We start from the raw sequence: 26887 nt of genomic DNA on the forward strand, positions 1-26887 counted from the left end.
GCTTCCAAGGAAACAAGTTCTTTTATCTTTATAGGAGAGAAATTTGTCATATATAACAGGGAAATATCAGGAAAAAGAAACAGGCTGCAAAAGGAAATGCACACACACACACACACACACACACACACACACACACACACACATATAAAACATGTATATATACACAAACATTTTATATAACAAATATATTTTTCATCTTTTTCTATTAATTTGTGTAACAAAACAGGACATTTTAAATATTAGTTAGCTATCTAGAAAGTAAAATGCCTGAAATACTTACCAACTGCCTGTTCAGGATTTATATCAATGAACAAATCATCAGGCACATAGAAGTTTTTTATATACATTTGCAAAATGCAACGAATCCATGATCTTACAGTTAAGGCTTGGAAAGATACACAGCCTGAATGAGAAAGTGCTTCACATAACATGCTGTAAAAACAAGTTGATGGATGTTAAAACCAAAACCAAAACCAAAACCTTACAATATATTCCCTGAGTATAGAGATTAAGAAATAAAGGACAAATTCTAACATACCCCACTTCTTGGCTTGTTTTATAGACACATACATTAATTCAGATACACACTGCTGAAAATAAACACTAGAGATACACAAAAAAGCGTATTTTATATAACAATTTTTGCTTTCATCTATAGCAGTTCTAATTTTTAATATTTATTTATTTTTGAGAGAAAGAGAGCATGCGAGTGCAAGCATGAGTGGGGGCAGGGCAGAGAGCTGAAGTCGGACACTCAACCAACTGAGCCACGCAGGCGCCCCTGACGGTTCTCATTTTTAATTTCCTTCTTCCACTGATGGCAAATGTGTAGGTTTATGCCAAAGGCAAGAGGTAAGGAGAATAAGGTTAAAATGGGAAAACCTAGAAAGGGGCTTATAAGTAGCTAGGTGACATAATAAAGGAAGTGGCAAGTAGAAAAAAAACAGTGGCCCTTAGAGTAAATAAAAAGAAATGGTCATGACCATTTATGTAAGAAAAGAGTTAATGACAAAGATTTCTGTGTGAGTCTTCTAACCAATTCCATACCCATCCCTTTCTTTCCTGCTATACCACTGCATAGGCGGTCATTATTGAAGAATTACAAAGTAACATCTGACAGAAAAAAAATAAAACCAAAAATCTTTCTGTGAAGCCAAAAGCCTGGCTGAATCTGATATTTAACCATTTTATAACGGGGGTAGAAAGGATGAGGGTGGTCTTAACCTAACTATGAAGTGCTAGGTAAAGTCAGAAATTTGAAAAATACATGTAAGTCATAACTCTAAAAATATTACTTTGAAAAACCTGAACAGAAGACGTCCCAAAGAGTACACAGTGCTGAAGAACTGTTTGTCATTTATGACCTATACAACTTTCCAAAGTTCTTTAACACCTTTGCATTTCAGTTTCTTCAACTGTTACTAATACATCAAATACTATTTTTTAAACTAAACTTATTCCAGACAGTTTCAGCAGAAGTATTTAATAAATACTGTTTGTTATTATAGAATTAGCAAGCTAGAAGAGACTAAAAGTAATCCAATGGAAGTTGAGCTCCCTTACTTCATGACTGAAAGCCAATTGAGAAGATGGCTTACTGACTGCTTAGTGGACTCCCTTATGCGAATACCTCACTGACCGCATCCCTCTTCATCTGGACAGGAACTACAGTGGTCTCCCAGGTTTGTGCATTTATTTTCCCTCATCTTACTATTCTTTTTCAAATCTTCCCGATTACACTATTTCTACTGTAACTTCATTTACTATATGTTTTTCCTACTGGAGTTCCTCAGATCTGTTATACAATGCAACAGGAGATACAGATAAGGAAACCAGGGTTCAGGGTGATGAAGTGTCGTGTTCCTAATTGTACAAGAGTTGAGTCTAAAAATCTAGCTGTGAAAGGAAAAGCTATCATCGCACCTAAAAATACAACAATATACTTGTATTTTACAGAACCAGCAATATTAATTACATAATTTCTTTCACAAAGGTGAATATAGAAAGGTAATTTCAGGATGAAATAAAGGTAGTCCTACAAAAACAGTTTTAAAAAAAAGCTTTTAAGCAGCAAGTTTTTTATTTTTATTTATTTATTTATTTTTAAGGCAGGCTACTGCCACTGTCAAATGCTGATACATCCAAAAGCAAAAACCACCAAAGTGTCAGTATATGTACGAAGATCAGTTTTTATTTGTGAAAATTCTTATTTTCCTAGTATACTGATCTATCATGAGTTTCTATACATGTGCATACCTGAAATCAAGTCACTTACCTATTTTGTAGGCAATGACTTAAATATCTTGCTACAACCTGGGGCCAGATGATATCATCCCAACCAAAAAGCTGTATTATTGATATAACTGGCTGAGGCTGAAGATCTGATGGAGCTGTGCTGGGCATGTCCAATGCTAGCAAAGTAAAATCTAGATTTTAAATGAGAAAAATTTATGGTGAGGAATTTTTTTAACTTAAAAAAAATTAAAAATTTTTTTTGACAGAGACAGAGCACATGTGTACTCTTGAGTGTGGGGCGGGGAGTGTAGAGAGAGAGGGAGAGAGGGAGAGAGGGAGAGAGGGAGAGAGGGAGAGAGGGAGAGAGGGAGAGAGGGAGAGGGAGAGGGAGGAGAGGATCTTAAGCAAGTTCCATGCTGAGCATGGATATGGGGCTCGATCCCATGACCCTGGGATCATGAACTGAGCCAAAATCAAGAGTCGAATGCTCAACCAACTGAGCCACCTGGGCACCCTTATGGTAAGGAATTTTTAAAAACTATTTCCCCTCCCCAAATTATATCAATAGTGATAAAAAGAATTCACTCAATAATAAAATGTCACATGTAGAAATGCAGAACAAAAAGCAAAAACTGAACTATATTCATGTTGCCAAAGAAATTTCCGTAGTGATTATATAATCTCCAAGAATGGGTCTAGAATAATCTATTTCAGCATTATCATCGTGGAATCTATAATGGCTTCCTCAAATTCCAAATTCTACATCTGATGTTTGTACCCCCTCATTGAAAAATCCCATTTATTTTTATTTTTAAAAAGTTGTTAAATGTTTTTTTAATTTTTGAGAGTGTGTGCACGCGCGCGTGAGCGAACATGAGTGGGGGAGGGGCAGAGAAGGAGACACAGAATCCAAAGCAGACTTCAGGCTCTGAGCTGTCAGCACAGAGCCCAATGCAGGGCTTGAACTCACAGACTGTGAGATCATGACCCGAGCTGAAGTCTGACGCTTAACCGACTGAGCCATCCAGGCGCCCCTCAAAAACCCCGTTAAAAAAAATATTTCTAGCATCTATTTCTCTCCAATCAAGCTAATGTACTTGCCACCTGCCACAGAGAAGACTTTGGTCTCAGGCAATGGATAGTCTTCCATTAAATGGTAATTTCCTAATAATAATCAGTGACACTCCACTTTCTTCAGAACCTACTAAGCCTAGGAACTAGAATTCCCTAGTTAGCCACGTTAAACAAATATACTTTATTTTGTGATTTCCTGGGAATTCCCCAACTTAATTTGTATTATATTAGTTAATGTTTGTCAATAGACTGCTTATGAAGCACTGGCTCCTCCGTACCTCCCTCAAGCGGTGGCTGTGTATTCTCCCACTTCTCTCCTACACTTGACCTACAGATAGCAGAGTCTGCACCTTGGTCCTGAGGCTGCTTCTAGACCATTCTCCCCTTCCTCCTCTTGAAAACCTCCAGCTTTGACTCTCATGTCATCAGACACCAGTCACTAATTCTCCTTGTTGCATTCGCCTAGTGTTTCCTTGTTCATCTCCCCTCATTCCTTTAAGACTATATAGCTCACTAACCACATCCTCTCTAGCAGTGCTCCTGTCATAATCCTGGATGGCTTTTCTTCCGATATCCTGGCCTATCAGTTTCTTGAACTCCCCTCCTCAGCGAATCTATCTTCCACTCTATTTCAGCCATTTACTCCCATGCTGATACTGTGAGACTTTGGCATTAGCAATAAGTACATTCTCTCCCGCTTTCTGGCACCTCCACCCAATTGGAGGGGTTTTCCAACTCTCTTGTCTCTAGGTCTCCAACTCCCAACAACTATCTGATTCCACCAAGACCTACAATTCATTGATCCGACAACTTTTTCCCTGTCCCTCACTGCCTTCATGCCTTCTTTCCTTTTTTAGGCAGCTTTATTGCACGGTCCACTGTTACACTAGTTTTGCGTACTGTCCACTCCCTTGCTTCTTACTTGATTCATTGTGTTTCTCTGGAAAAAGCAAATGTTTAATTCCAACTCTTGGTCTTCTCTTGCTATGTACCTGCTCCAGTATAAATGGCTGGCAAGGAATCCTACTGACTGATCTCACTTTAAATTTAGGACTATAAACTAAGTTAGACCTTAGAGCTGGCCAGCATTCCTGATACATTACTCCAGTCCATTCAGACTTTTACTCTCCTGGAGGGCTACTGCATACCTTCTTCCCTCTCTCTGTCATTAGCCAGCACCTCCTCCCCATCCCCACCTTCAGCTAATGGCCTTACTTACTACTTCACAAAGAAATGAGAAACATCAGCCGAGAACTACCACAAGCTAGTGGCACATCTACCTAGCTGCCTCTTCTTGGACCCCCCCTTTTTTAAGTTTGTTTGTTTATTTATTTATAGAATGCACATACACTGGGCACATTAGCAGAAACATCAGGTGTAGAATTTGGAATCTGAAGAAGCCATTATAGATTCCACAATGATAATGATGAAATAGATTATTCTAGACCCATTCTTGGAGACCTTTATGATCGCTGCACAGAATCCCAAGCAGGCTCCACACTGTCAGCGTGTGGAACGTGACATGGGGCTCGAACTCACGAACTGTGAGGTCATGACCTGAGCCAAAATCAAGAGTCGGTCACTTAATCATCTGAGCCACCCAGGTGCCTCTGGGCCCATTTACTCTGCCTTCTCTTCTGCTCCTACAGATCATCTGAGGCCAAGTCTTTTATAGGATCCCATTTCTCTTAGACATTAAACCACAAGTGACTACCATGCATCATTAAGTTTTCCTTTACTCCAAACATTCGTCAGGATTATAAATATGCTGAAATTTCTCCCATGTTATTAAAAAAAAAAAAATCTCTGACTCACACCTCCCTCTAGCTAACATCTCCATTTTTCTACTTCTCTTAAACAGTGATACTCAAAAAGATATATCCACATTTGCAGTCTGTAATTCATCTTCTCACATTTTCTCTTAAATCACCTTTAATCAGGACTTTGTTTCTAGCACTATACCAAAACTCCTTTTCAGGGTGACCACTGACCTTCCCTCTTGCTAAATCCAGGGCCCAATCTCAGGCTTCATCTTTTTTGATCCATTAATAGCATTTGAGCAGTTGACTCCCTCTTCCTTGAAATCCTGTCATTTGATTTCCAGGGCAACACACTTGGCTTTCCTGTTGCTTCACTGGCATTCCTTTGCAGTCTCCTCTCTTGGTTCCTTTTTATCCCACAAATCTGAACATGGGAGTATCCTGGAGCCCAGTCCTCATGCTTCTCTCTTCACCAAACTTACTCTATCGATGATCTCATCCAGTTCACAGCTTTAATGACTATACACAGTTCCCAAATTTAACCTCTTCTCTGAACCCAACACTTATTATCCAAGTGCCTGCTTTTCTTAGAGTTTCATGGGTATCTAAAAAAAAAGTCCAATATCAAAATCCTAGTCTTCCCTCATAAAATCTGCTTCTGTCACAATTTTCCTCACCTCCATAAATGAGGAATTCTCTCTTTATTCTGCTTACCATATTATATCCACCTAGAAATTTTGTCAGGTCTACCTTCAAAGTACTCTGTGTACCTTCAGACTGGAAATCCAACCGCCTTCTCACCACCTGTACTGCTACCATGTTAGCTCAAGCTGCTCATTTCTGAATTGTCAATGGTTCGCTAACTGGCCTCCCTATAGTTGGCTCTCAGTCTAGTAGCCAGAAGGATGCTCCTCACTCCTTTGCTCAACACTTTTTCAAAAAGCTTCTAATCTCAGAGTAAAAGCTAAGAGTCTTTCCAACTGCATACAAGGCAGAACACAAGCTAGCTCTTCACTACCTTTTGGTTATATATCTGGACTCTCCCTTCCTTTCTTATGCCACACAAGCTTTTATGGCTTCTCTGTGGTTCCTCAAGCACACCAGACATGCTCTTGCTTCTGTTCCTGTGCAGAGCATTGGTCTCTGACTTCCTTCAGGTCTTTGCTTAAATGGTACTTACTCAAGCCTCCCTGACAATTCTATTTAAAATTACAATCTGCCTCTGGCATTCCCTATCCTCTCGGATACATTTTTTTATTTTTCTCCAAAAACAATTATCACCTTTTATTACATATCTTGCTTACTTACTAATTGTTCTTTCCCCTGCACTAGACTAGAAGTTCAATGAGAACAGGTAACTTACACGTGAGAAAAGGAATTGCAGTCCTTTTTCCACTGGTAATTCCACAATGGCATTATCATAAAATAAATGTGGGTGTTCGATTACTGTTGTTTTTAATGCAGGAAACTTTTTTCTCCTAACCTATCAAGTCTTTACTTCAAAACAAACCCCTATAAGTGTGTGTGTGTGTGTGTGTGTGTGTGTGTGTGTACACTTTTACTTATTTTTAGCAACTAGGACAGCGCTCATTAAACTTGTGTGGTATCATTTCTGTTCACTGACTGTGAGTTGGGATGATGAATGCAAGAAAGAGAAGTCATATTGGCTTCTAATGACTGCTTTGGTTAAACTGATTACATATCAATATTTATTTTCATAGACATTCTGGTAGCTGGAAAACTGTGTCCTGTCACAGTTCTTCAATCTGTCATTGTAATGTTTTAATTATGGAAATGCTAGTAGAATTCAAGATCTTTCACAATTTATATCATTCAGTCTTTTATGTAGTGCTTTTAGCTCAGCTTTCTGTCATTCACACCAGGGTAAAATCATGGTTTAGGTGTTAGGTCTTAAAAAACATCACATCGAAATGCATTACATACCTTTACACAAATTGCAGTTAAAGGCATGTAGTTGCTATACTGATCGCCATCTATTCTAGTACTTCTTAACATATTTTGCGTGAAATATTCCTTTGAGAAAGATAATGATCTCTTCTTAGAAAATGGCAGATATGCTCAGATACTCAAATTCTTGTCTACAACGTCATGTGATTCAGATTCCCTTAAAGCCTAAGCATATGACCTTAGGCCAAGAGTCAAATTAATTAAAAATTACAACCTAAAATAGAATCTAGAAGTCAGAACAGTAACAGTCTATACATTTGAGGTTATTCTTATCTCTGCTTGGTGAAGTAGAATTCATAGTACATTCTTTTACTCTTCACAGAAGTAACTTTATGTTACATCTAGATATCTCCATACACAATTTGAAAATAACGTCCTTGACCTAGAAGAAATCAAATGCTACTTTTCTTTCCAGATATTGCACGCATAAGAAAAGTTTATGCACATTCGATATTTTTAAGATCGAAAATTATATTTTATTTTTAGCGAACAATCACTTAATTTTTACCTTTACTAAGAAGAAAACAAACAAGCCAAAGGATCTTAATTTAAAAATACAAAACTCTTTTTATCTTTCTGGTTGTCAAAGTATTTATTAGACTGTAATAAAAGAGTTTGTTACCAAGCAAATAGAAGAAAAAACTGACAGAGTCTGCAAAATGAGAAGCTAATTAGCAAATTAACAACGCTGACCTGCAGCTGCGTCCGCAAGTTCTGAGAGAGGCACTATCTGTGACATTCTCTGACTCTTCAAAAATGAAAAGAAATGTCTCCATAGTGCACTGGCAACTGCAGCAAGGTGGCGCTCTTTAGCCGATAATGAAGACTGCGCAGTTAGGTCCACATTCTCCTTTTGAAGTTCCTGACGCAATTGTTGATGCATACTCCTAAAAAGAAATAAAAATATAGCTAACGCCCAACAAATCTTTACAAAAATCTTCTTTGAATACATTTTTGGCTTTTAACGTTTATAGCATATGAAAACTGAAGGACCGTTTTATATAATTAAATCCTTTATGCCAAGACATTATGCATTTCTGGTTATTTGATGGATGAATGATGGCATATTAAGCACCATAAAGTTAATGTTAATTACTAATGTCAACCATTAATTATATGCTTTTTAATATGTCAGATCCAAATGAGAAACAGGCAGCTTCAGAATGAATGTCTGCATTTTGCAACTTGCTATGACAAGTGATTTTACTTACAGTGTAGACATGAAAGCAATTTTTTAAACCATTTTCTTCCAAGAGCTTTAGGACATGGATGTACCAAGAGGAAAGAAAGTACATCTAGCTTGCCTGTGTGTGGCATTTGTAATTAAAATATTTTCCTACACAAAACTGTGCCAGGTATAATCTTGGTACTTTGGTCCCAAAAGATCCATAATCATTTTCACAAAGCAGACAATAATAAATAAAAAGTTCTTGCTCTCTATAACTTAGTAAAACATGAATACAATGCTGCCTAGTCATTTATTCACCTATATGTTTAATTTAACTGAAAATTTAGACATTTCTTGCAAACCAAAACTACAGTGAGATATCACCTCACTCCTGTCAGAAAAGGTAAAATTAACAACACAAGAAACAACACCAACAGGTGTTGGTGAGGATGTGGTGAGAAAGGAACCCTCCTGCATTGTTGGTGGGAGTGCAAACTCTGGAAAACTGTATGGAGTTTCCTCAAAGAGTTAAAAATAGAACTACCTTAGGATTCTGCAGTTGCACAATTGGTTATTTACCCAAAGAATACAAGAACACTAATTCAAAGGGATACATGCACCCCTATGTCTGTAACAGCATTATTTACAATAGTCAAGATATGGAAGATGAATGGATAAAGAAGATACAGTGTGTGTATATACATGCACAATGGAATATTTTATTCAGCCATACAAAATAATGAAATCCTGCCATTTGCAATGACATGGATGGAGCTAGAGTATAACGCTAAGCAAAATAAGTCAGAGTAAGACAAACACCATATGCTTTCACTTAACCGTGGAATTTAAGAAACAAAACAAGGGGAAAAATGAGAGAGAAATAAATAAAAAAACAGACTCTAAATTATAGAGAACTGAGGGAGGGAGGGAGGTGGGTTGAACAGGTGATGGGGATTAAGGAGTGCACTTGTTGTTACGAGCACAGGGTGATGTATGGAAGTGAATTACTATATTGTACACCTGAAACTAATTTAACACTGTATTTTAACTAATTAAAAATAAAAACAACAAAAAAAGAAAATATAGACATTTCTAGACCTTAACAGAAATATAAGAGGGGAAGGAAACACTAAGAGATTTTTGTAGTGATCTGAAATATAAAGCATTTTTGCAATATTCCCAACTATTAATAATTTGATTACCTAACACTAAATGTACAACCATAATATTATTCCTGTTTCTATTACTGACACATCAATTGAGAGTAGATACAAATGCATGGATATCATCCTGAGATAGATATGCTTTCCTCAATGAAAGACAAACCAGTTAAAACATAACCAATAGAGCTAAAGCAGAAGACTTCTTCTGATAGTATTCCATTAAGAAAAATAACTCGTACTTTAAAAAAATATTACATTATTTCTCACATTCCTGATTTTTTTTAAGTTTTTTTTTTTTTTTTTAAGGGGCACCTGGGTGGCTCAGTCGGTTGCATGTCCAACTTCGGCTCAGGTCACAATCTCACAGTTCATGGGTTCAAGCCCTGCTAATAGCCCTGGGTTATTAGTCCAGAGCCTGGAGCCTGCTTCAGATTCTGTGTCTCCCTCTCTCTCTGCCCCTCCCCCACTCATGCTCTGTCTCTCTCTGCCTCTCAAAAATAAAGAAATGTAATAAAAAAAATTTTTTTAAGTGTTTTTTTAAAAAAAATATTTTTGACAGAGAGAGAGAGAGAGAGAGAGAGAGACAGAGCGTGAGCAGGGGAGAGAAAGAGAGAGAGGGAGACACAGAATCCAAAGCAGGTTCCACGCTCTGAGCTGTCAGCACAGAGCCTGATGTAGGGCTTGAAACCCATAAGCTATGAGATCATGATCGAAGCTGAAACTGGCTGCTCAACCAACTAAGCCACCCAGGCGCCCTGCCTGATGTTTTTTTAAAATGTTTTATTTATTTATTTTGAGAGAGAGAGAGCGAGCAAGTAGGGAAGGGGCAGAGAGAGAGGGAGAGAGAATCCCAAACAGGCTCTGCACTAATAGCCTAGAGCCCGAAGTGGGGCTCAGGAACTGTGAGATCATGACCTAAGCTGAAATCAAGAGTCAGATGCTTAACCAATTGAGCCACCCAGGTGCCCCTAAATTAGTTTATATAGGGGAAGTAGACACTTAAAATAAATACACAAAATACAGAACTCAGCACACGTACCTAAAACATTTCCACTGAAAGATCAAACTGGACCCAAGACCACATTTTAGGACTTTTCGCATAAAGTACACCTAAGTAAGTAAAATATTATCAATTATATAACATTAGGACACTGCGCCCCTTGCCACTGAATTCTTGGATAATCATGAGACACTACTTAATACTACCTGAAGTATCGATAAAAAAGTACAAAATACCTGGGGAAAGAAGATCATAGCAAGCAATTCTCATAAAAGCTAACCAAGTATCTGCTATATCCTCTCTGGTAAAAACATGCCTGAGATGCTTTCAACTTGAACTAGTGGCTAGAGAACCATTTCAAATCCTTTAGCTTTGAGTAAGTTGAATATCAACTACTAAAATCCATTTGGCACCTAACTTAACTGCCTACATCAACATGTAGCAAATTTCATGACCACATGTCAACACACTAGAGTCCAAGTAAAATAACACCACCATTGGCACAACACAGTTATAGCCATTTCAAAGTATACTGGTTTCAAAGAATAACTTACTGTACTAGAGTAGGATACACTGTGCTCCCTATTTCTAAATAGATAAGCCATTTCTTCACTAAATAAAACCTATTCCCTAGGGAGGGATATCATTTCTGGTCATCCTCTTTGTGCTAGAAATTCTTAAGTTAAAAATCAGAACAATTCTATGAGATAGGTATCAGTAATCCTCTTCATAGACGATGAAGCTGGCAGTGAGAAAGTTAAATACACCCAAAGGTCACATGGCTAAGAAAGGCTGGACCCATAATCTGAACTTAAAACTCACTCTGAAGCCCATACCTTCCTCCTACACACACACTTATGCACTAAGAATCACATAATTTAAACACTGATCAATCTTCTTCTCTTCCTACTTGGGTTGAAGAAAGTTCAGTAAACCTAAGAAAAGGAGCTAGAAAAGCCTCATGTAGCTTTGCCTCTTACACCAGAATTCTGTGTTAGAAAAAAGTACAAGAGATACCCAGAAAAATGCATTTGAGGCAATACTGAAAAAGGCCAACAAATCTGAGCCACTTTTGACCTCTTCAGAGCAAAACAGTGAGGTACCAGGGATTCTAAGTAGGAGTTACTATCGGGATCTGATTCAGAGGTCTGAAAAAAGAAACAAACCACTAGGTAAAAAAGCTAGAGATTACATCTTCCAAGGTAAGAGTTAACACAGCAAAAACAAGTTCCAATTAAGCATAAGACATTGACCCAAACACAGATTTGTTTTGGAAATGTGCATCCTCTTTGCATTTTGGTTCGAAAGAAGTTAGATATCCTGGGACTATGCAAAATACTTTCTGCTTGATGGTTTGAATATTCAAGGAATATCAGTTTGAATAAGAATGAAAATCTGCTAATTTAACACCAAATAAAGTTGTTTAAAACCTTGTAATAGTTTGTGTAAACATGAGCCAATCAGAGAATGACAGATGCAGGAAATGTCAAGGATATCCTACAATGGGAGTCTGAAGGGAGAATCAAATTTCTGCACTGTAGCCAAAACAGAAATACTCCTGGCAGTCACAGGTAATTTTTTTTAAATTACATTTTCTGGATGAGAAAACTAACTGCAGAGACTACAGAAAATTTATTGTATCACATGTGACTGTGTATCTGCTGAAGGTATGTTTACGAAAATGCAAATACTGAAAGAAGCTGTCACTACAGGTAACAAATACAACACAAAGCATATATGAAATACATAAAGTCTCTAACAGTTCTCAGTGTCATGGCTATTTTATGAAACATTTTCTACCTTCTTCAACAAACTGGAGAAAAATTTGAAAGTAAATTTACTGCAGAGAAAATGAAATGTACTATTGGGTCAAAATCAAAAAAGAAATATCACAGGAGAGAGAGAATCTCCTAACACTTGGCAAATGTTTTGAGTAAAGACAAATTTAACATGGGTTAAAACCATTTTGGAAACACACACATGTGGAAATATACATGCCTAACTATCCCACTTACATTCTGGAAGATGCAATATAGTATAGTAAAAAATAAAATTTGCTGAATGTCAAGTTACTCAAATTGTGGCTCTCAGAGAAACAACAGCAACACCCAGCACTCATCAGTATTTACCACCATGTGCCATGTACCATGTTGAGTGTTTTATAAGCATTTATTTCTTACCGTATGAGTTTGGTGCAGTTATTATCATCTTACAAATGGGGAAACTAGGGCAAAAGAAGTACCTGTTGGGTAACACAGCTGGCTATTAGCAAAGCTACCCAGAGCTGTGTGACCTCAGAAAAAGTGAGTAAGCTCCCAATGTTTATTTTTTGAAGAATCAAGAAAGAGGAACAATCATTTGCTATATCCACTGTCAGGTTAACTGTGAAGACCACATGAAATACTTCCTCAAAAATGTTTAGAAACCTACCATTACAGTAGACAAACACCAAAACTTTTATTTATTTATTTATTTATTTCCCAAACTTTTACATACTTAGTTATCCAGGTCTTCTTATGCTTTTATTTTAGCTCTGGTATCCTTCCCCCTATGGCTTACCTTATTATGTCCAAGCATGTTCCTGGTTCCTGGATCTGACTGCTCTCTTGCCTGATTTTGCAAGATCTGTTTTCCTGTTTTTTTTTTGTTTTTTGTTTTTTAAACATTTGCTTTTTTTGGGGGGGAGGGGCAGAGAGAGGGGGGCAGAGAGGATCCCAAGCTGGCTCTATGCTGACAGCAGAGAGCCCAATGTGAGGCTTGAACTCATGAACCCTGAGATCATGACCTCAGCCAAAGTTGGATGCTCAACTGACTGAGCCACCCAGGCGCCCCTGTTTTCCTATTTTTATCTTTTCACTACTTCCTTCTGTGATTTCACATATTCACTTAGTCATCACAGCCCCACATACTCACCCCTACACAGTCATGCGAATACACTGAGGTATCTATCACATGAGTGGCACTGAAACTGGCACCTGCCTGCTGCTCCCTGCCAGCCTGGTCTCTGTAGTACATTCTTTCCTCACAGCTTAGGCTGTATCTAGGTTTTACTTCTAATCCTCCTTTTCTCTTGTTTCTCCTATAACTGATAATTACAGAAGTATGACATTCTGTACATCACTTTCCTAGTAGTCATTATTGTATATGTAGTATTTCTAATACATTATGCCTCAAAATTGAAAGAAAATTTGTCTAGTGAGGGACCTGTGTCCACACATAAAGCATAATATAATACAACTGATAAGAGATGAAAGCAAGGGATTAACAACAATTAATAATTGAATTCCTCCTTTAGTCCTACTCCAAACCTGGCAACTTTTTTCAATCAGTATTAGTGAAAAATAAAATGGTAAGTTCTAAGGTAAAAGTTGTTCTAAACCAAGACAGATAATTATTCCAAGTATCTGATTTAGCTAATAGAAAACTGGATGGGAATCAGATTACTCTATGACCATTTTTATTCTCAGATAAACTCACTAAAAAACTGAAGGTACTTTGGATCCTTTTGTCATTCTTGTTCACAGCTAAAACCTAGGGCTATAATTACTTTACTACTCAGAATATAACATAATCAAAGTAATGACATTACCAGAAAAAAAAAAAACAAAAAACCTAAGTCTTATAGTTTGAAGTTATCCTAAAAATCATCCAATCCAATCCAGCCTCCAGCTATAAAGAGACTTCTGCAAAGCCCCACTATGAGAGAATGGTAGCTTGAGTCTTGAGCCCCAGTTCTGTGCATGCCCCAGTTATCAGGGAGAGGCAGTAAATCAAAAACCAGGCTGGCAAATAGCAGCCTGGTTATGCCTTGCAATGCCTCCCTATAATAGCTCAATGTGTTTGTGTGTATGTGGAGGAGGAGGGGTGGATGGTGGTGATGACTGAGTGCATATGTGACATCAAGGCTGTTTTGACTACTGAGGGACTATGACAAATAGAAAGCACAGCACTGGCAAAAATGCTTCCAGACACATATAATGCACTAAGGAATAAGGGAATAAAAGGGCTTCTCAAGATGTAAGAAAACTTGTCCAAATGAACACTTGTCCAGGAAAGAGAAGACCAGCTTGTGACCCCAGAAAACTTCTGAGACTTAGTTTTTCATCTGTTAAATGGAAATAATGCTCTATTATATACACTATCGAGCTGTCAAATCACACCACTTAGTTTGTAAAAACAATGTGTAGACTATAAGGCAAGATAATGTACATTTTAGTCGCATTTCTACTGCTTCTAAATCCGTAATAACCATGCTCATGATGCAGTAGAGCATTATCTAGGAAGACATGGGCTTTAGAGACAGACATACCATAGTATAAATCTTTGACCAAGAAGTGTCAATAAGATACTTTCCAATAATGGAACAGTTACTGTAGGCCAGGGAATCGAAGATTTTTATTGAGAATATATACACCAGTCTTATTCTGTTTTTGGCCTTTACTAATTTAATCCTGTAGGTATTATTATTATCCTCATTTTATAGAAAAGAAATCTAAGTACAGAGAAGATAAATAATTTGATTCTGGGCTATACTTGTAGTAAGCAGCAGAGCCAGAATTTGAACCCAAGCAGTCAGTCTAACTACCATGCAACTATGTTACACCTACCTTAAATGCCATTTTGCTCTCCAAATAAATACATGTTTTAATGTTAAGTTGCTATATTCATTCATTCATATGCTAAGCTCTTAATAAAGGTAGTTACAAACTAGTATAACACCCAATCCCAGGTGGTATGCCAGTTGCACACACATTAAAGGTTTAATACTTCTGGGAGTGGAGGTCATTCTATAAGGATCCCAAAGGTCAATGAACATGTGATAATTTAAAAAGTTTCCTGTGAAGGGTCCCTGGATGGCTCACTTGGTTAAGCTTCCAACTCTTGGTGTTGGCTCAGGTTGTGACCTTGCATTTCATGGGTTCAAGCCCTGCATTGGGCTCTATGCTGACAATGCAAAGCCTGCCTGGGATTCTCTCTCCCCCTTTCTCTCTGGCCCTCCTTCATTCATTCTCTCTGTCTCTCTCAAAATGAATAAACAATTAAAAATATATATATAAATAAATAATATATATATAAATATATAAATAAAAATTAAAAAGATTCCTGTGACCCACAATTAATTAATTTGCAAGACTGGGGAAAGAGAATATATCAGGAATCCAATGTTGAGTCTGGCAAACCAAGCATGCTTGTAGCAATACTGCCTTACAGTTTTAGAGAATAGTACTGGTAAAGTACTTAAAATGAGGCTGCTTGCCACTATCCCCCAAATATGGTACAGCATGAAAATATGCCAGTAAAAAGGAGTTATTTTTAGGAATTAACTCTCATAATTTTATTCATCACATTTATAGATGATTATGGGTCTCAAGTCAGTTAAGTTTTCCAGTAGTATTTTACTTCATTTTATTGTATATCAGTAAAAAGGGGGGGTGCCTGGGTGGCTCAGTCAAACATTCAACTCTTGATTTCAGCTCAAGTCATGACCTCACGGTTTGGGAGATCGAGCCCCACTTTGGGCTCTGTGCTGTCAGCCTGATTAGGATTCTCTCACTCCTCTCTCAAAATAAATAAATGAACATTAAAAAAAAAAAAAAAGGATCTACCTTGGTAGTTCTCAATTCTGACTACCATCAAAATCATCTGTAGAGCTTTCTAAAACTACTAAAGCCTAGTCTTACTAAAGATCTTCCTCTGGGGTGCCTGGGTAGCTCAGCTGGTTAAGCATCTACCTCTTGATATCGGTGCAGGTCATAACCTTGCAGTTATAAGACTGAGCCCCGTTTCGGACTCCACTCCAAGCATGGCGTCTGCTTGGGATTCTCTCACTCACCCTCTCTCTACCCCTCCCCTGCTTGTGCTCTCTTTCTCCCAAAATAAATAAATAAACATTAAAACAAAATCGTTAAGTTTGGGATCTAAACATATTACTTGTTCTTAAATTCTGACTCACTAGGTCTGGGGAGGGGCCAGAGAGTCTACATCTCTGTTCAGTAGATGCTGCCAGCCCTGGGCCACACTTTAATCTCTTACCTTCCTGACTTTCCTCGTCTCTAAAATGGGGTCAATAATAGTACCTAAAGGATTAAATTAGTTAAAATCAAACACTTAGAATAGGATTGGCACATATATTCTCAATAAGCTGACTTTGATTTTTTGGTCAATAATAAAAGTGACTTCATTTATTGCATATATCCTATTTAATTCTTGTATCACATAAGGATATGGACCATGGACTACACAAGTAGCAAGACCATATATAATTCTGTACTAGAGGAGTACTCTACTCTGTAGGCAGAAGTATAAAACAAACTGTAGGCTTTATACCAATTCAGGGAAGAAAGATCATTGAGGGCATCAGAACAAAATGGGCATGGAAATGATTCTCTAAGGACAGGTTAAGAACTGAATATGTGAAAAGGAATAAAGTAAAAGCACAAAGGTATACAAAATCCATTCATTTACTCTCTAATTCCACATATATTGCATATGCTCTACGCAGTAGGGATATAGAGTTTACAAAGCTCTGCCTTTCTGGAGCTTATTATTTTAATAAGGTAGATAATGAAACAAACATAGATGTGTAACATTTCAGGTTGTGGTACACTTTATGAATAAAAAGTAATCAAAGTATGGAGATAATGAATGATGGGAACAAATATTTCAACTAGGATGATAAGGAAGCATCTACTGAGGTGACATTTGAACAAAAACCTAAATAAGTAAGGGAGGGAATTATGGGCGGAGAGCATTCTAGGGAGAAGAAACAGCAAATGCAAAGGTGCCAAGGTTGGCAGTTCCATAGGCTCAAGGAACAACAATTAGGAAACCAGTCGGCTGTAGCACAGTGGGTGATAGAAGGAACAACAGATGAAAAGCAAAGAGTAACATAATATGCATCTTACAAGGAAAATATAAAAGAAAAAGGGGAAGGAAAGAAAAAATAACCACTCTAACTATAATGGAGCAACACTAGAAGGCAATCAATTTAAGAATGGAAAATATGGCTACGTTTGTTCATTCACACGTTTTCCTCATTCACTCCACAAAAGGTTACTCAGCACCACTCACTATATCTAATACCAAAAACACAAAAACAATTAAGGCTGACACTGCTGTTAAAAAAAAAAAAAAAACAACAATAAATAAATCAAGATTTCATTTTAAAGGTAGTTAGGAGCCACTGAAGGATTCTGAACTGAGCAACAGCATAATGAAAACAGTGCTTTGGGAAAGATTAATCTGGTAATGGCAAACAGAATGGGTTAGAATAAGAATGGACTAGAGACCAGAGAGACCAATTATGAAGCTTCTGTAAACATCTAGGTATGGGCTTATACCCAATTTGAGCTCCTTATGAAGGAAAAAGAAAGCCCACAGTAATTATTTGGCATTTTGTGAGGGAGAAGAAGCAGTCTTTGTTTTTGCCAAATTTTGAGGGAGGGAAACTAAAAGTTAGGAGGGGCAATTAATTAGTACAGGAGAGTGTAATTTGATTTGAAAACAGGAAACTTATGTAACAAATTCCAAAAAGTTTTTGGAAATCTAGATCCAGAGTCTGAGAATACGTTTAGACTCAGGAATCACTGTTTTGTAATTCAGCTAATTTTAATGAATTCACTGTCTATTAATTACATGAAGTACCATATTAGATGCTATCAACTATGGTCCTTGCTCTGAAAGAATATACAATCAAGTTCTGAGAAAGGGGTATGTACAGAGTATAGTAATGCATAAAAAAGGAACATTTGGTCCAAGTAGGGGTTTGATGACTTCTTAGAGTAAATATGCATTACAAGATCATGGAAGTTGTGTTAACTAAATGAAAAAATAATACAAAAAAGTTCTAGGAAATTGAAATAATATGAGTAAAGCATAGTAACATATTATTGCATGGTGTATGAGAGGGCTCACCAACAATTTAGTATTACCATAAGATGAAAGGTCAAGGGGTAGAATGATGGAAAGTCAAACTAGAGAAGTGATGGAGCTAAGGTGTTGAAGGGCCATGCCATCTAAAGAGACCTATGAGTGAACAATTCTTTAAAGTGGAGAGAGTCAACAGCAACAAAAACAACTTACATACTCAATATATATCTGCCTAATAGTTGGTTCCCAATATAACCTAAAACTTATAAGGACAATCCTATGCACTTATACATTTAAACATCCTGTGTAAATGAACAAAGCTAATGTTACAATGCTATTTGTATTTTTACATATATATTTTTACATATTTATACATATATGCATATATATATATTTTTACATAAATATTTTAAAAATATTTAATGAAATATTTTCATTAAAAAATCCAACCTGGTAAGTATGAGCATATGTGACTTGGTACATATACAACTATATATAACTCATCATAACATACTATAAATATATATATATATTTGTCAATGCTTAAATGCTGTTTCATGTTCCCATCTAATAAAAGTGAGCACAACAAAACAACCCGAGCAAGTCTGACTTATAACCATTAGCATTATTAGTACAGCATAGTGCAAATTCTCTTAACAAATGGGGGCTTTACTGCAATCCTGAGTTGAATATACTTATTTTGCTGTGGGGTCTGTTTCTGCCATTTAGTCTGAGTTTGGGGGTAGAGTTTAACCTATAATCAATAAGTAATAGTCTTGAACTTAACACAAGAATCAAAGAAAAAGTATTAGGCTGGATATTAAGATTTAAGTTTTACAGCACCTCAAGATGCCTCCAAGGAAATTGTTGAGGGTAGAGACCACATCAAGGCTTGGGTGAAGTCCTTCGACATTGTAACTATAATAAACTATAGGCAGATGGATGCCATAACTTAGAGATTTCTAAAAGAACAAGAAAGCAATCACCACCTGACCGTGGCCAACTCACTTCGGAAGGGGTAATGCTACAGTAACCTTATATTGCTTATATTTAGATAGGGCCCTCATTTCCGTGAACTCATCCTCTAAATTTAATAGCAAGTACGTGGGTACAAGGAATGGAAGAAAGAGAGGGAGAGATTATGCGCTCTCTATAAACAGGGCGCCTAGGTGGCTCAGTCGGTTAAGCATCTGACTTCAGCTCAAGTCACGATCTCACAGTTGGTGGGCTCGAGCCCCATGTTGGGCTCTGTGCTGACAGCTCGGAGCCTGGAGCCTGCTTCGGATTCTGTGTCTCCATCTCTCTCTGCTCCTTCCCTGCTCATGCTGTGTCTCTCTCTCAAAAATAAAATTAAAAAAAAAAAAATTAAAAGAAAAAAAAAACTGGTCAGTCTCCAAGTTTGCCTGCTTACAGAATATCATGTGGGTAAGACAATGAGTTATGATCCAGGATCTTTGTCCATGATGTTAGAGGCACTGAGAGGTGAGATCATCCCTATAAGAAGTCTCAAAATAAAATATACACATCTTTGACAGAATATCCAAAGCTGTCACACTGGTCTTTTGAGATTTCAAATACGATTCTCTTCCTCTTTAACTGTAAACAGACAGGTATAACTGAGCAATCATAAATGCAACTGGATCTTATCTAAAATGGTGAGTTATGTATAGATTTCTCATAGAAGAAAAAAGGAGAGGGAAAAACCTTAGGAACTGGTGGCTAAAAAAGGAAATCAAAGTTATTTGTAATATAGGTAGGCAATGACGTAAACAAAATATTTATGGAAAATGCCTTCATTTTGGAACAGAAAGCATCAATCTATCAAATTTAGCAACACTAGAGCCAATAATACCTGGTGATATTAACACACCTCACAATCTTTAATCTTCTTCCTCTTCTTGTGTCCCATCCCTGTTCCACTACGCTGGAGGTATTCCATAGTTTATTGAACACTGTGATAGTTTTAAAACATGGCCACAAACTCTTTGGCACTCCTTGGATCTAGGAGATCTGTGATTCCAAGGCTTGGAGTCTTGCTTGCTTTGGCCAATAGAGTGCAGCGGATGATATGACACTATGTGACTCCAAGGCTTGGTAATAAAAGACCATGAAGCTTCATTTTATTTGCAGGGAAACTCACTCTTGGAGCCCTAAAATGCCATGCATGAAGTACAATCGCCCTGAGAACACTCTTTGGAGAGCTGATAGGTAGCACTTGAGTCATCAGTCCTAGGTAGGCTTGTCCTTCAGCCATACTAGCTCAGAGGCTAGGCATGTTAGTGAACAGGTCATCAGGAACTGGATGCTGTAGCTTCAGCTAGTACAGTCCCCAGCCTTTTTTTTTTATTAACCCCAGACAGCATTATCCTAGCTGAAGCCCAGACATGGTGCAGCAGAGAAGAGCTGTCCTTGGCTTTCCAAATTTCTGACCAACAGATCTGTGAGCATAATAAAAGGGTTGTTGTAGTGTTTCGTGACACGGTGTTTTGGCATGGTTAATTATACTCTAAAAAACAGGAGCCCACTATGTGTGAAGTACTATATAGGAATTAGGGTTTCAAAGATGAAAAGATATAGAACTGACCTCAAGGAATTCACATATGGGGAGGGGGAAACAAAGATTTCTCTTCATTAAAAGTATAACCAAGGGGTGGTATCTGCAACAGTGCCAAAGGCAGACTTAAGATCAAATAGCTATTTTCAAGCCTCCTAAGAACCATCTGCAACAATCTCAGAATTTCTAGACTTATTCAGGACAAATGAGTTGCAAGGATAAAGGTCATCTGAAGAAAAGCTACTTCATTTCTCTCCCTGTCCAGCACAGGGCACCTGTAAGAAACATGTACTGAGACATTTTATGTATATTATCATATTTATTCTCAATAAATTTTATTCAGTTCTGTTGCTTTCACATTCCATTAATAATTGACAACTTTTTTTTGAACCGCGTTTCATTTTAGTTTTCCCTAGACATAGAGTAGTATGTTTGCAAACCTATGGAGACCATCTTTTAAAGCTAATTAATAAAACCATCCTCCAAAAAACTAGCTTAACTCTCACCATCTCAGCAGTCGTTTCTGAGGACAACAGTAGACAGTAGCTCCATCCTCTAACTATAGCTGGAATCATGATACTGCATCTTAATTACATGTGTTTAGTTGCTACATGGAAGAATGTGACTTGGTTCAAAAGAACTCAGGATAATTTTATTAAAGGTAAAGAAAGACCCAAACATTTTCCAGGTCAGATGTTCACAACATGTAAGCTGAGGCTAAATTCCATTTGTGACAGCCTTTTCCTAATTGGTGGCAATAAATTCCTAAAAAGAAAGGGTCTAATGGTAATGTTGACTGATTCTTAACTACATTAACCCAAATGTTCCTGTCACAGTGAAATCTGCTCTATAATTTACTTTAATGGACTAGGTGTATCAATAAATATGTCCAGTCTGGTTTTTTCCTTTCCATTTAAATCAAGTCCAACTCTATGTCAACAGATTATACCAATGTTAGAATTACAATAGCTAATGCATTGGGAAAAGTAGTGTTCTTTGACAAATAATTTTTCTAAAACCTTTTAAGCATGCTGCATCCTCAGTACTTGTTACACGCAAGAAATGCAGTAAATTACACAAGCAGACACTACTGACCAATGCCAATTGTGATTATGGTCCTAAAACTCTCATCATCAGTTCAAACAGTGACTATGCTTTCGGGTTTCCAAAATCAGTCCACTAAGAGAGTCACAAAGTATCTAGGGATGTTTTACGAAGAATTTTCTTCATTAAAAATATAACAAAACTCTAAGAGAAATAATGGCTTAGTCACCATTGTAATATAATGCTAGTGCTGGGATAGATAAGCCTTAGAAGTCTGTAAACTCCTTGAAATTATTGTAAAGTTTTATGTATATTTAAATGTATATATGTTTATGACAAAAGAGACTATAGCTTTCATGGAAGTCTCAAAAGGGTCTGCCTCAGCTGAATGAAAACTACTAATTAGATGATGTCCCTTTTCTTCTACCACTAAACATCTTCTTAAGTACCAGCTAAATGCTTCCTCTAGTTTTCTTACCTCGAATCCTTTCCTCCCTCCTTTTCATTTTCTCACTCTTTGCCTCTATTGCCCCAACAACCCAGCTATAACCCCTGTGTATCAAATACACTAATGTAAAAAAGGAAAGCTTAATCTGAATTCTACACAGAAAAAGCTGTTACTAGTCAACATATAAGATCAATCACCAAAATCATCAAAAAGAAAGAAGAGTATAAACTGGTTTAGAACAAATCTGTATTTAAGTCAATCATTTTCTTAATTTTAACTTCTAGTTATTCCAGATACTTAGTTACACACATTTCTCTCTAGAGATACTATGTGCCACATTTACTGTAGTTCTTTGAAAGGGAGGAAAAGATAGAGGGGGGAAAAGTTTTCCTAAAAGATTACCCATTGAGTCAATGATCTGTGGGGTTATTATGAAGCTCCATTATTAGGGCTGAGAGCCTCAAAGGCTTTTGTTATGTCACTAATTTCTTTTTGCAAGGCTTTGGCAAATGAGCCGATTTATCTAGTTCTGCATGCTTGGGGCTTGATACATGCTATTTGTACATGACAGGTTTCATCTGCGTAGCACCACTGATACCATTTAACTGCACATCAGAAAAAAAAAAAAAAAAAAGCTCCTCTCCTGATGTAAAAAAAAAAAAAAAAAAATTATGCATATACCAGGGTAAGAAACATTAAAAAGCTGAGTAAAAAATCTGTGATATCTCACAAAATGAAACCAAACTACAGGAAGATCACCAACTGAATAGGAATGTGCAAACGGCTATAGGAACAGTTACAGCATCAAAAAAAAGGAAAAACTGGAAAGATCCTTGCTTACAGTGATAAAATAGTAGGGCTTCGTTAGCATCCTGCAAATTTTAACTAGAAAAGAGAAAAACCAATTTACTTCAAACAAGAAAAAGATGAAGTTTTATGACCAAAGCTTCATACAGCTTTATGACCAAAGAAGAAATACTTCAAAATAAATTTTAAAACAGATCCCATCGTTTGTAGATGGGATAGAAGAAAATTAACCTGTGGAATTTACCCCTATAAGAAAAAGCATTTAGATTGCTTCTGTGGTTCACAATTAAAAAACCCATGATACAGTTTAATGTCTTATAGGAAGGTAACTTTAGATAACACAGAGGAAGAAACAAAAAGGTAACCAAAGCTGAAACTGCTTTCAGTTTAAAAATGATGATCAGCTTAAAAGCATCTGTGTAAAAGATTCCGAAGGGAGAGCAAGGCCTACATATTTGAATAACAAGGTAATAATGTTATTTCCAACAGATGATATAGAACACATTCTTTTGAGAAAAAAATCAGTATTTTTCTTCGTGTAGAAGGTATGCACTGTATTAAGGAGTTTGCTCCTATAATTCATCATCTTTCAGAACATGAGGTTATATTAGGCTCCAATCACCCCCTACTCCTACTCTTCTCAGCATTTGGTAATACAGACAGGAGAGCTAATTTTCTGTCGTTCAGGAAGAACTGTTGGATCACTAAACTTGCATCATCATCACCTCTGAAACATAGTAAAAATCACTGTTAGAACCAATAGTTTATTAGATCGAACCCACCATCAACAATGTCAACTCTGCCTGGTCGTGTTAACAGGAAAATGTTTTACGAGTTCCACCACTGGGCATCAATTTAACTTCCAGCACCAGCTATGCTGTAAAACCGTGAGCGTAATTTATATGGTGACCTGCGTGTGTGGGAAGCAATATCTAGGTGAAACTTCTCACAGTCTGACAAAATGCTTTGATTTGCACCATTCAGATGATTGAGCAAAAAGAGTTTAAGCAATCACCACCAATAGCCTTTATCTCCAAATGCACTAAAAATTTATTACTCCATGAGTGCAACCTATTGCTTTAGAGCCAGGCTTGATAGAATAGAAATGATTGGATAAATATTACATTTTCAACTGGTACACATCTTGTCCATTAGGTTTAAATATTGGACAAGCTACATGTTTAAGATAAACATCAGTCTTAGCTGATTCCATCACATAGTACATTTAGAAAGCTTCCAAGTGTTTCCATAGTAACATTTTGTCCTTACATGTAACTGATGATACATGTTCATAGCCAATTAGGAGAAAGTAAACTGAGAGACCACTGAACTCTCCTTAAAGAATCTACCTTTGTCTTTTACTTAGCACTTAATACAGCTGACAGTATTTATACATCTATTGCTGTGTATGAAGCCACCAAGTAATCAATCACTCAAGTAGGAAGGGTCATAAATACATGGCTCACCCACCTATCCTAAATAATAGTTTACTATTCAGGCCTTCCTAGAAATTATAAACTAGGCTAGATTCATACTCATGGCTTCTCCAGGAGCTACCGCTGTGAGCAAAGGGAAGAATATTTATCTCACAACCTCTCTATCCACCTGCCTGAGATCATATACCTTTAAAGATGACGATGGGGGTTTCCGATCTATAGATACATAGCAAGGCTGTCATGATGACTGTAATACAACTTTTAAATATCATTTCTAGCATCAAGGGAGGGATCCTATGTATAGAATTTTCAATGCCTTTGGGCTTCTGAGCAACTACAGTAGCCTGATTGTAGCTTGACTAATGTGATTAACTCAATGTTACTGTCTACTATTTTCTAATTTGATTAGTTACTGCAATGTTAAAAATATCACCTCTAGTTTGGTGATGAAAATATGGACTCAGAGAGGTTAAATAACTTGATCAGTAAGTAATGGAAATGGAATTAAAACCCTGATCTAACTAGATCATTTTCCACTATAAGCCCTACAGAGGATCTTTAAGATGAGGCTGTAATAATTAAATCTTTACACCTAAAGGTTTAAAAAAGTATATAATAGTAAAACAAAACTTAAACACACATAGGATTATTTACAACAGGTATATCTTTACAATACTCCTAATCACCAGTCTTTATTCATTAAAGAGACTACTAATCAAGGGATCATCAGACAAAATGACTATTGGACATTAACCTTGGCAGTGAGTTCTTTTCCTTAAGTAAAAGGTTTCCAGCCATATTTTCATGCATTTGTTTTCCACATCGAAAAAACAATTGCAGTGTGCAAAATGGATATAAACCAAAAACATGCTATATAGAAACAAATCATCCTATATTCCATTCACAAAGCCATTTGTTATAGTACCACTAGAAGAGACTTAAGCATTTAACTTAGAATGCCTTAGCAAGATCTTTTAAGCTGTTTTTCTTATCTTGTTCTTCAAAATTTGAAACTAGAAAATCCCACTTGACTAGAAAGGCAAAAAAAAAAAAAAAAAAAGAAGAAGAAGAAGAAGAAGAAGAAGAAGAAGAAGAAGAAGAAGAAGAAGAAAGTTGTCCCTTCTAGGGTTAACAGATGCTTTTTGTAAGATTTTAGGTAAGATTAACCTTTTGCTCACAATAAGGCTGGTTATTGGTTTTATTTTTTTTTTACTGTCTTTAACTCAGGTAAAAATCAATATAGAACGAAACAAAGGCTCTAGAGGGTCTGGCTACACCAGCTTCTGGGTTGGCTCCTGCACAATTCCACAACGTGCTGAGGCTGGGAAGGATTAGCCTGCTTGTGTTGAGTAAACCGATGATACTCAATAAACAGTTTCTGTTGTAAACCCCTTAGGACGTGCAAAGCCACACTAGTTGGCAATAGACCAGTTAAGCGGCAGAACCAGCTGTAATCTCATTTAGACCTGAGCTGATCCTCCTGTCCTTTCATTCCACAGGATCAAAGCAAACCACTGAGGAGGCAGCTGTATTATAGCGGCTCCGCTTGCTGGATGCAGCAAACATTTCATAAATTCCACTCCTTGGAGCAAGTCTCTACCTAATCTACCCAGAGCTGGGACAATCAATGAATTTCTGAATTCATTGGACTGATTATCACAGGGTAACCATTTTCTCTTTGGAGATATGTGATGAAGCAGCTTCTGTTTCTGACCATCGGGTTGCTTTTTTTTTTTTTTTTTTCTTGAAAGGCCCAAATTTTCCCTCACGGTATCACATAAAAATGGTTTAAAATTACTTAGCTCATTATCTTTAATGCAAATTAACGAGCAAACAGTATATGATGCTGAATTCCTCCATACATATGTAGCAGGTGGTTACCACTCAAATGCATCAAAGCTGTAACAGTGGCCCACATTTCCACATTCAATGACATGGGGGTTGGGGGGGGTATCAAACCTCACTGTGCTACAAATCATATATTGGCCAAAAGTGACATTCAAAATAATGTATAGAAAAGTTTTCTAACATTCATTGGAGTATTATTTAACATTTATTTCTAAGTTTTCCATAAATCAGATCACAACTTTTTAAAAAAGTTCCAAAGTGAGAGCGTTAAGTATTTCAAAATAAGCATTTCTTCTCCACCCACCTTTCAAATTAGAACTGAACCTTACTATCTCATTTTGCTGAAAATTCCCTTTAATAGGAATCTAAATTTTGAGATATAAAGCTTTGGAAAGCAGCCACCACTCCCAAATTTAACAGAATACTAACTAGATGTGTCACCGGCATGAAGAGGCCAGGTACTGGGTGTCCCGTCACAGATGACTGAATAGTAAACATGAAAGAAATGAAACC

General features: G+C 36.9%; 1 protein-coding gene across 11 annotated transcripts in view; it reads right to left on the reverse strand.

The window, feature by feature from the left end:
- MMS22L (MMS22 like, DNA repair protein) overlaps positions 1-26887 on the reverse strand; it is a 161964-nt gene that overhangs the window by 33597 nt on the left and 101480 nt on the right. For all 11 annotated transcript variants that reach the window (XM_042939391.1, XM_042939390.1, XM_042939389.1 and 8 more), the window contains 3 exons: positions 7731-7924; positions 2276-2426; positions 281-432 (listed from right to left, as the gene is read on the reverse strand). In XM_042939391.1, the coding sequence (XP_042795325.1) occupies positions 281-432; positions 2276-2426; positions 7731-7924 (497 nt within the window). The remainder of the gene's footprint in view (positions 1-280; positions 433-2275; positions 2427-7730; positions 7925-26887) is intronic.

The sequence above is a fragment of the Panthera leo genome, chromosome B2 (assembly GCF_018350215.1).
Source record: "Panthera leo isolate Ple1 chromosome B2, P.leo_Ple1_pat1.1, whole genome shotgun sequence".
Lineage (NCBI taxonomy): Eukaryota > Metazoa > Chordata > Mammalia > Carnivora > Felidae > Panthera > Panthera leo.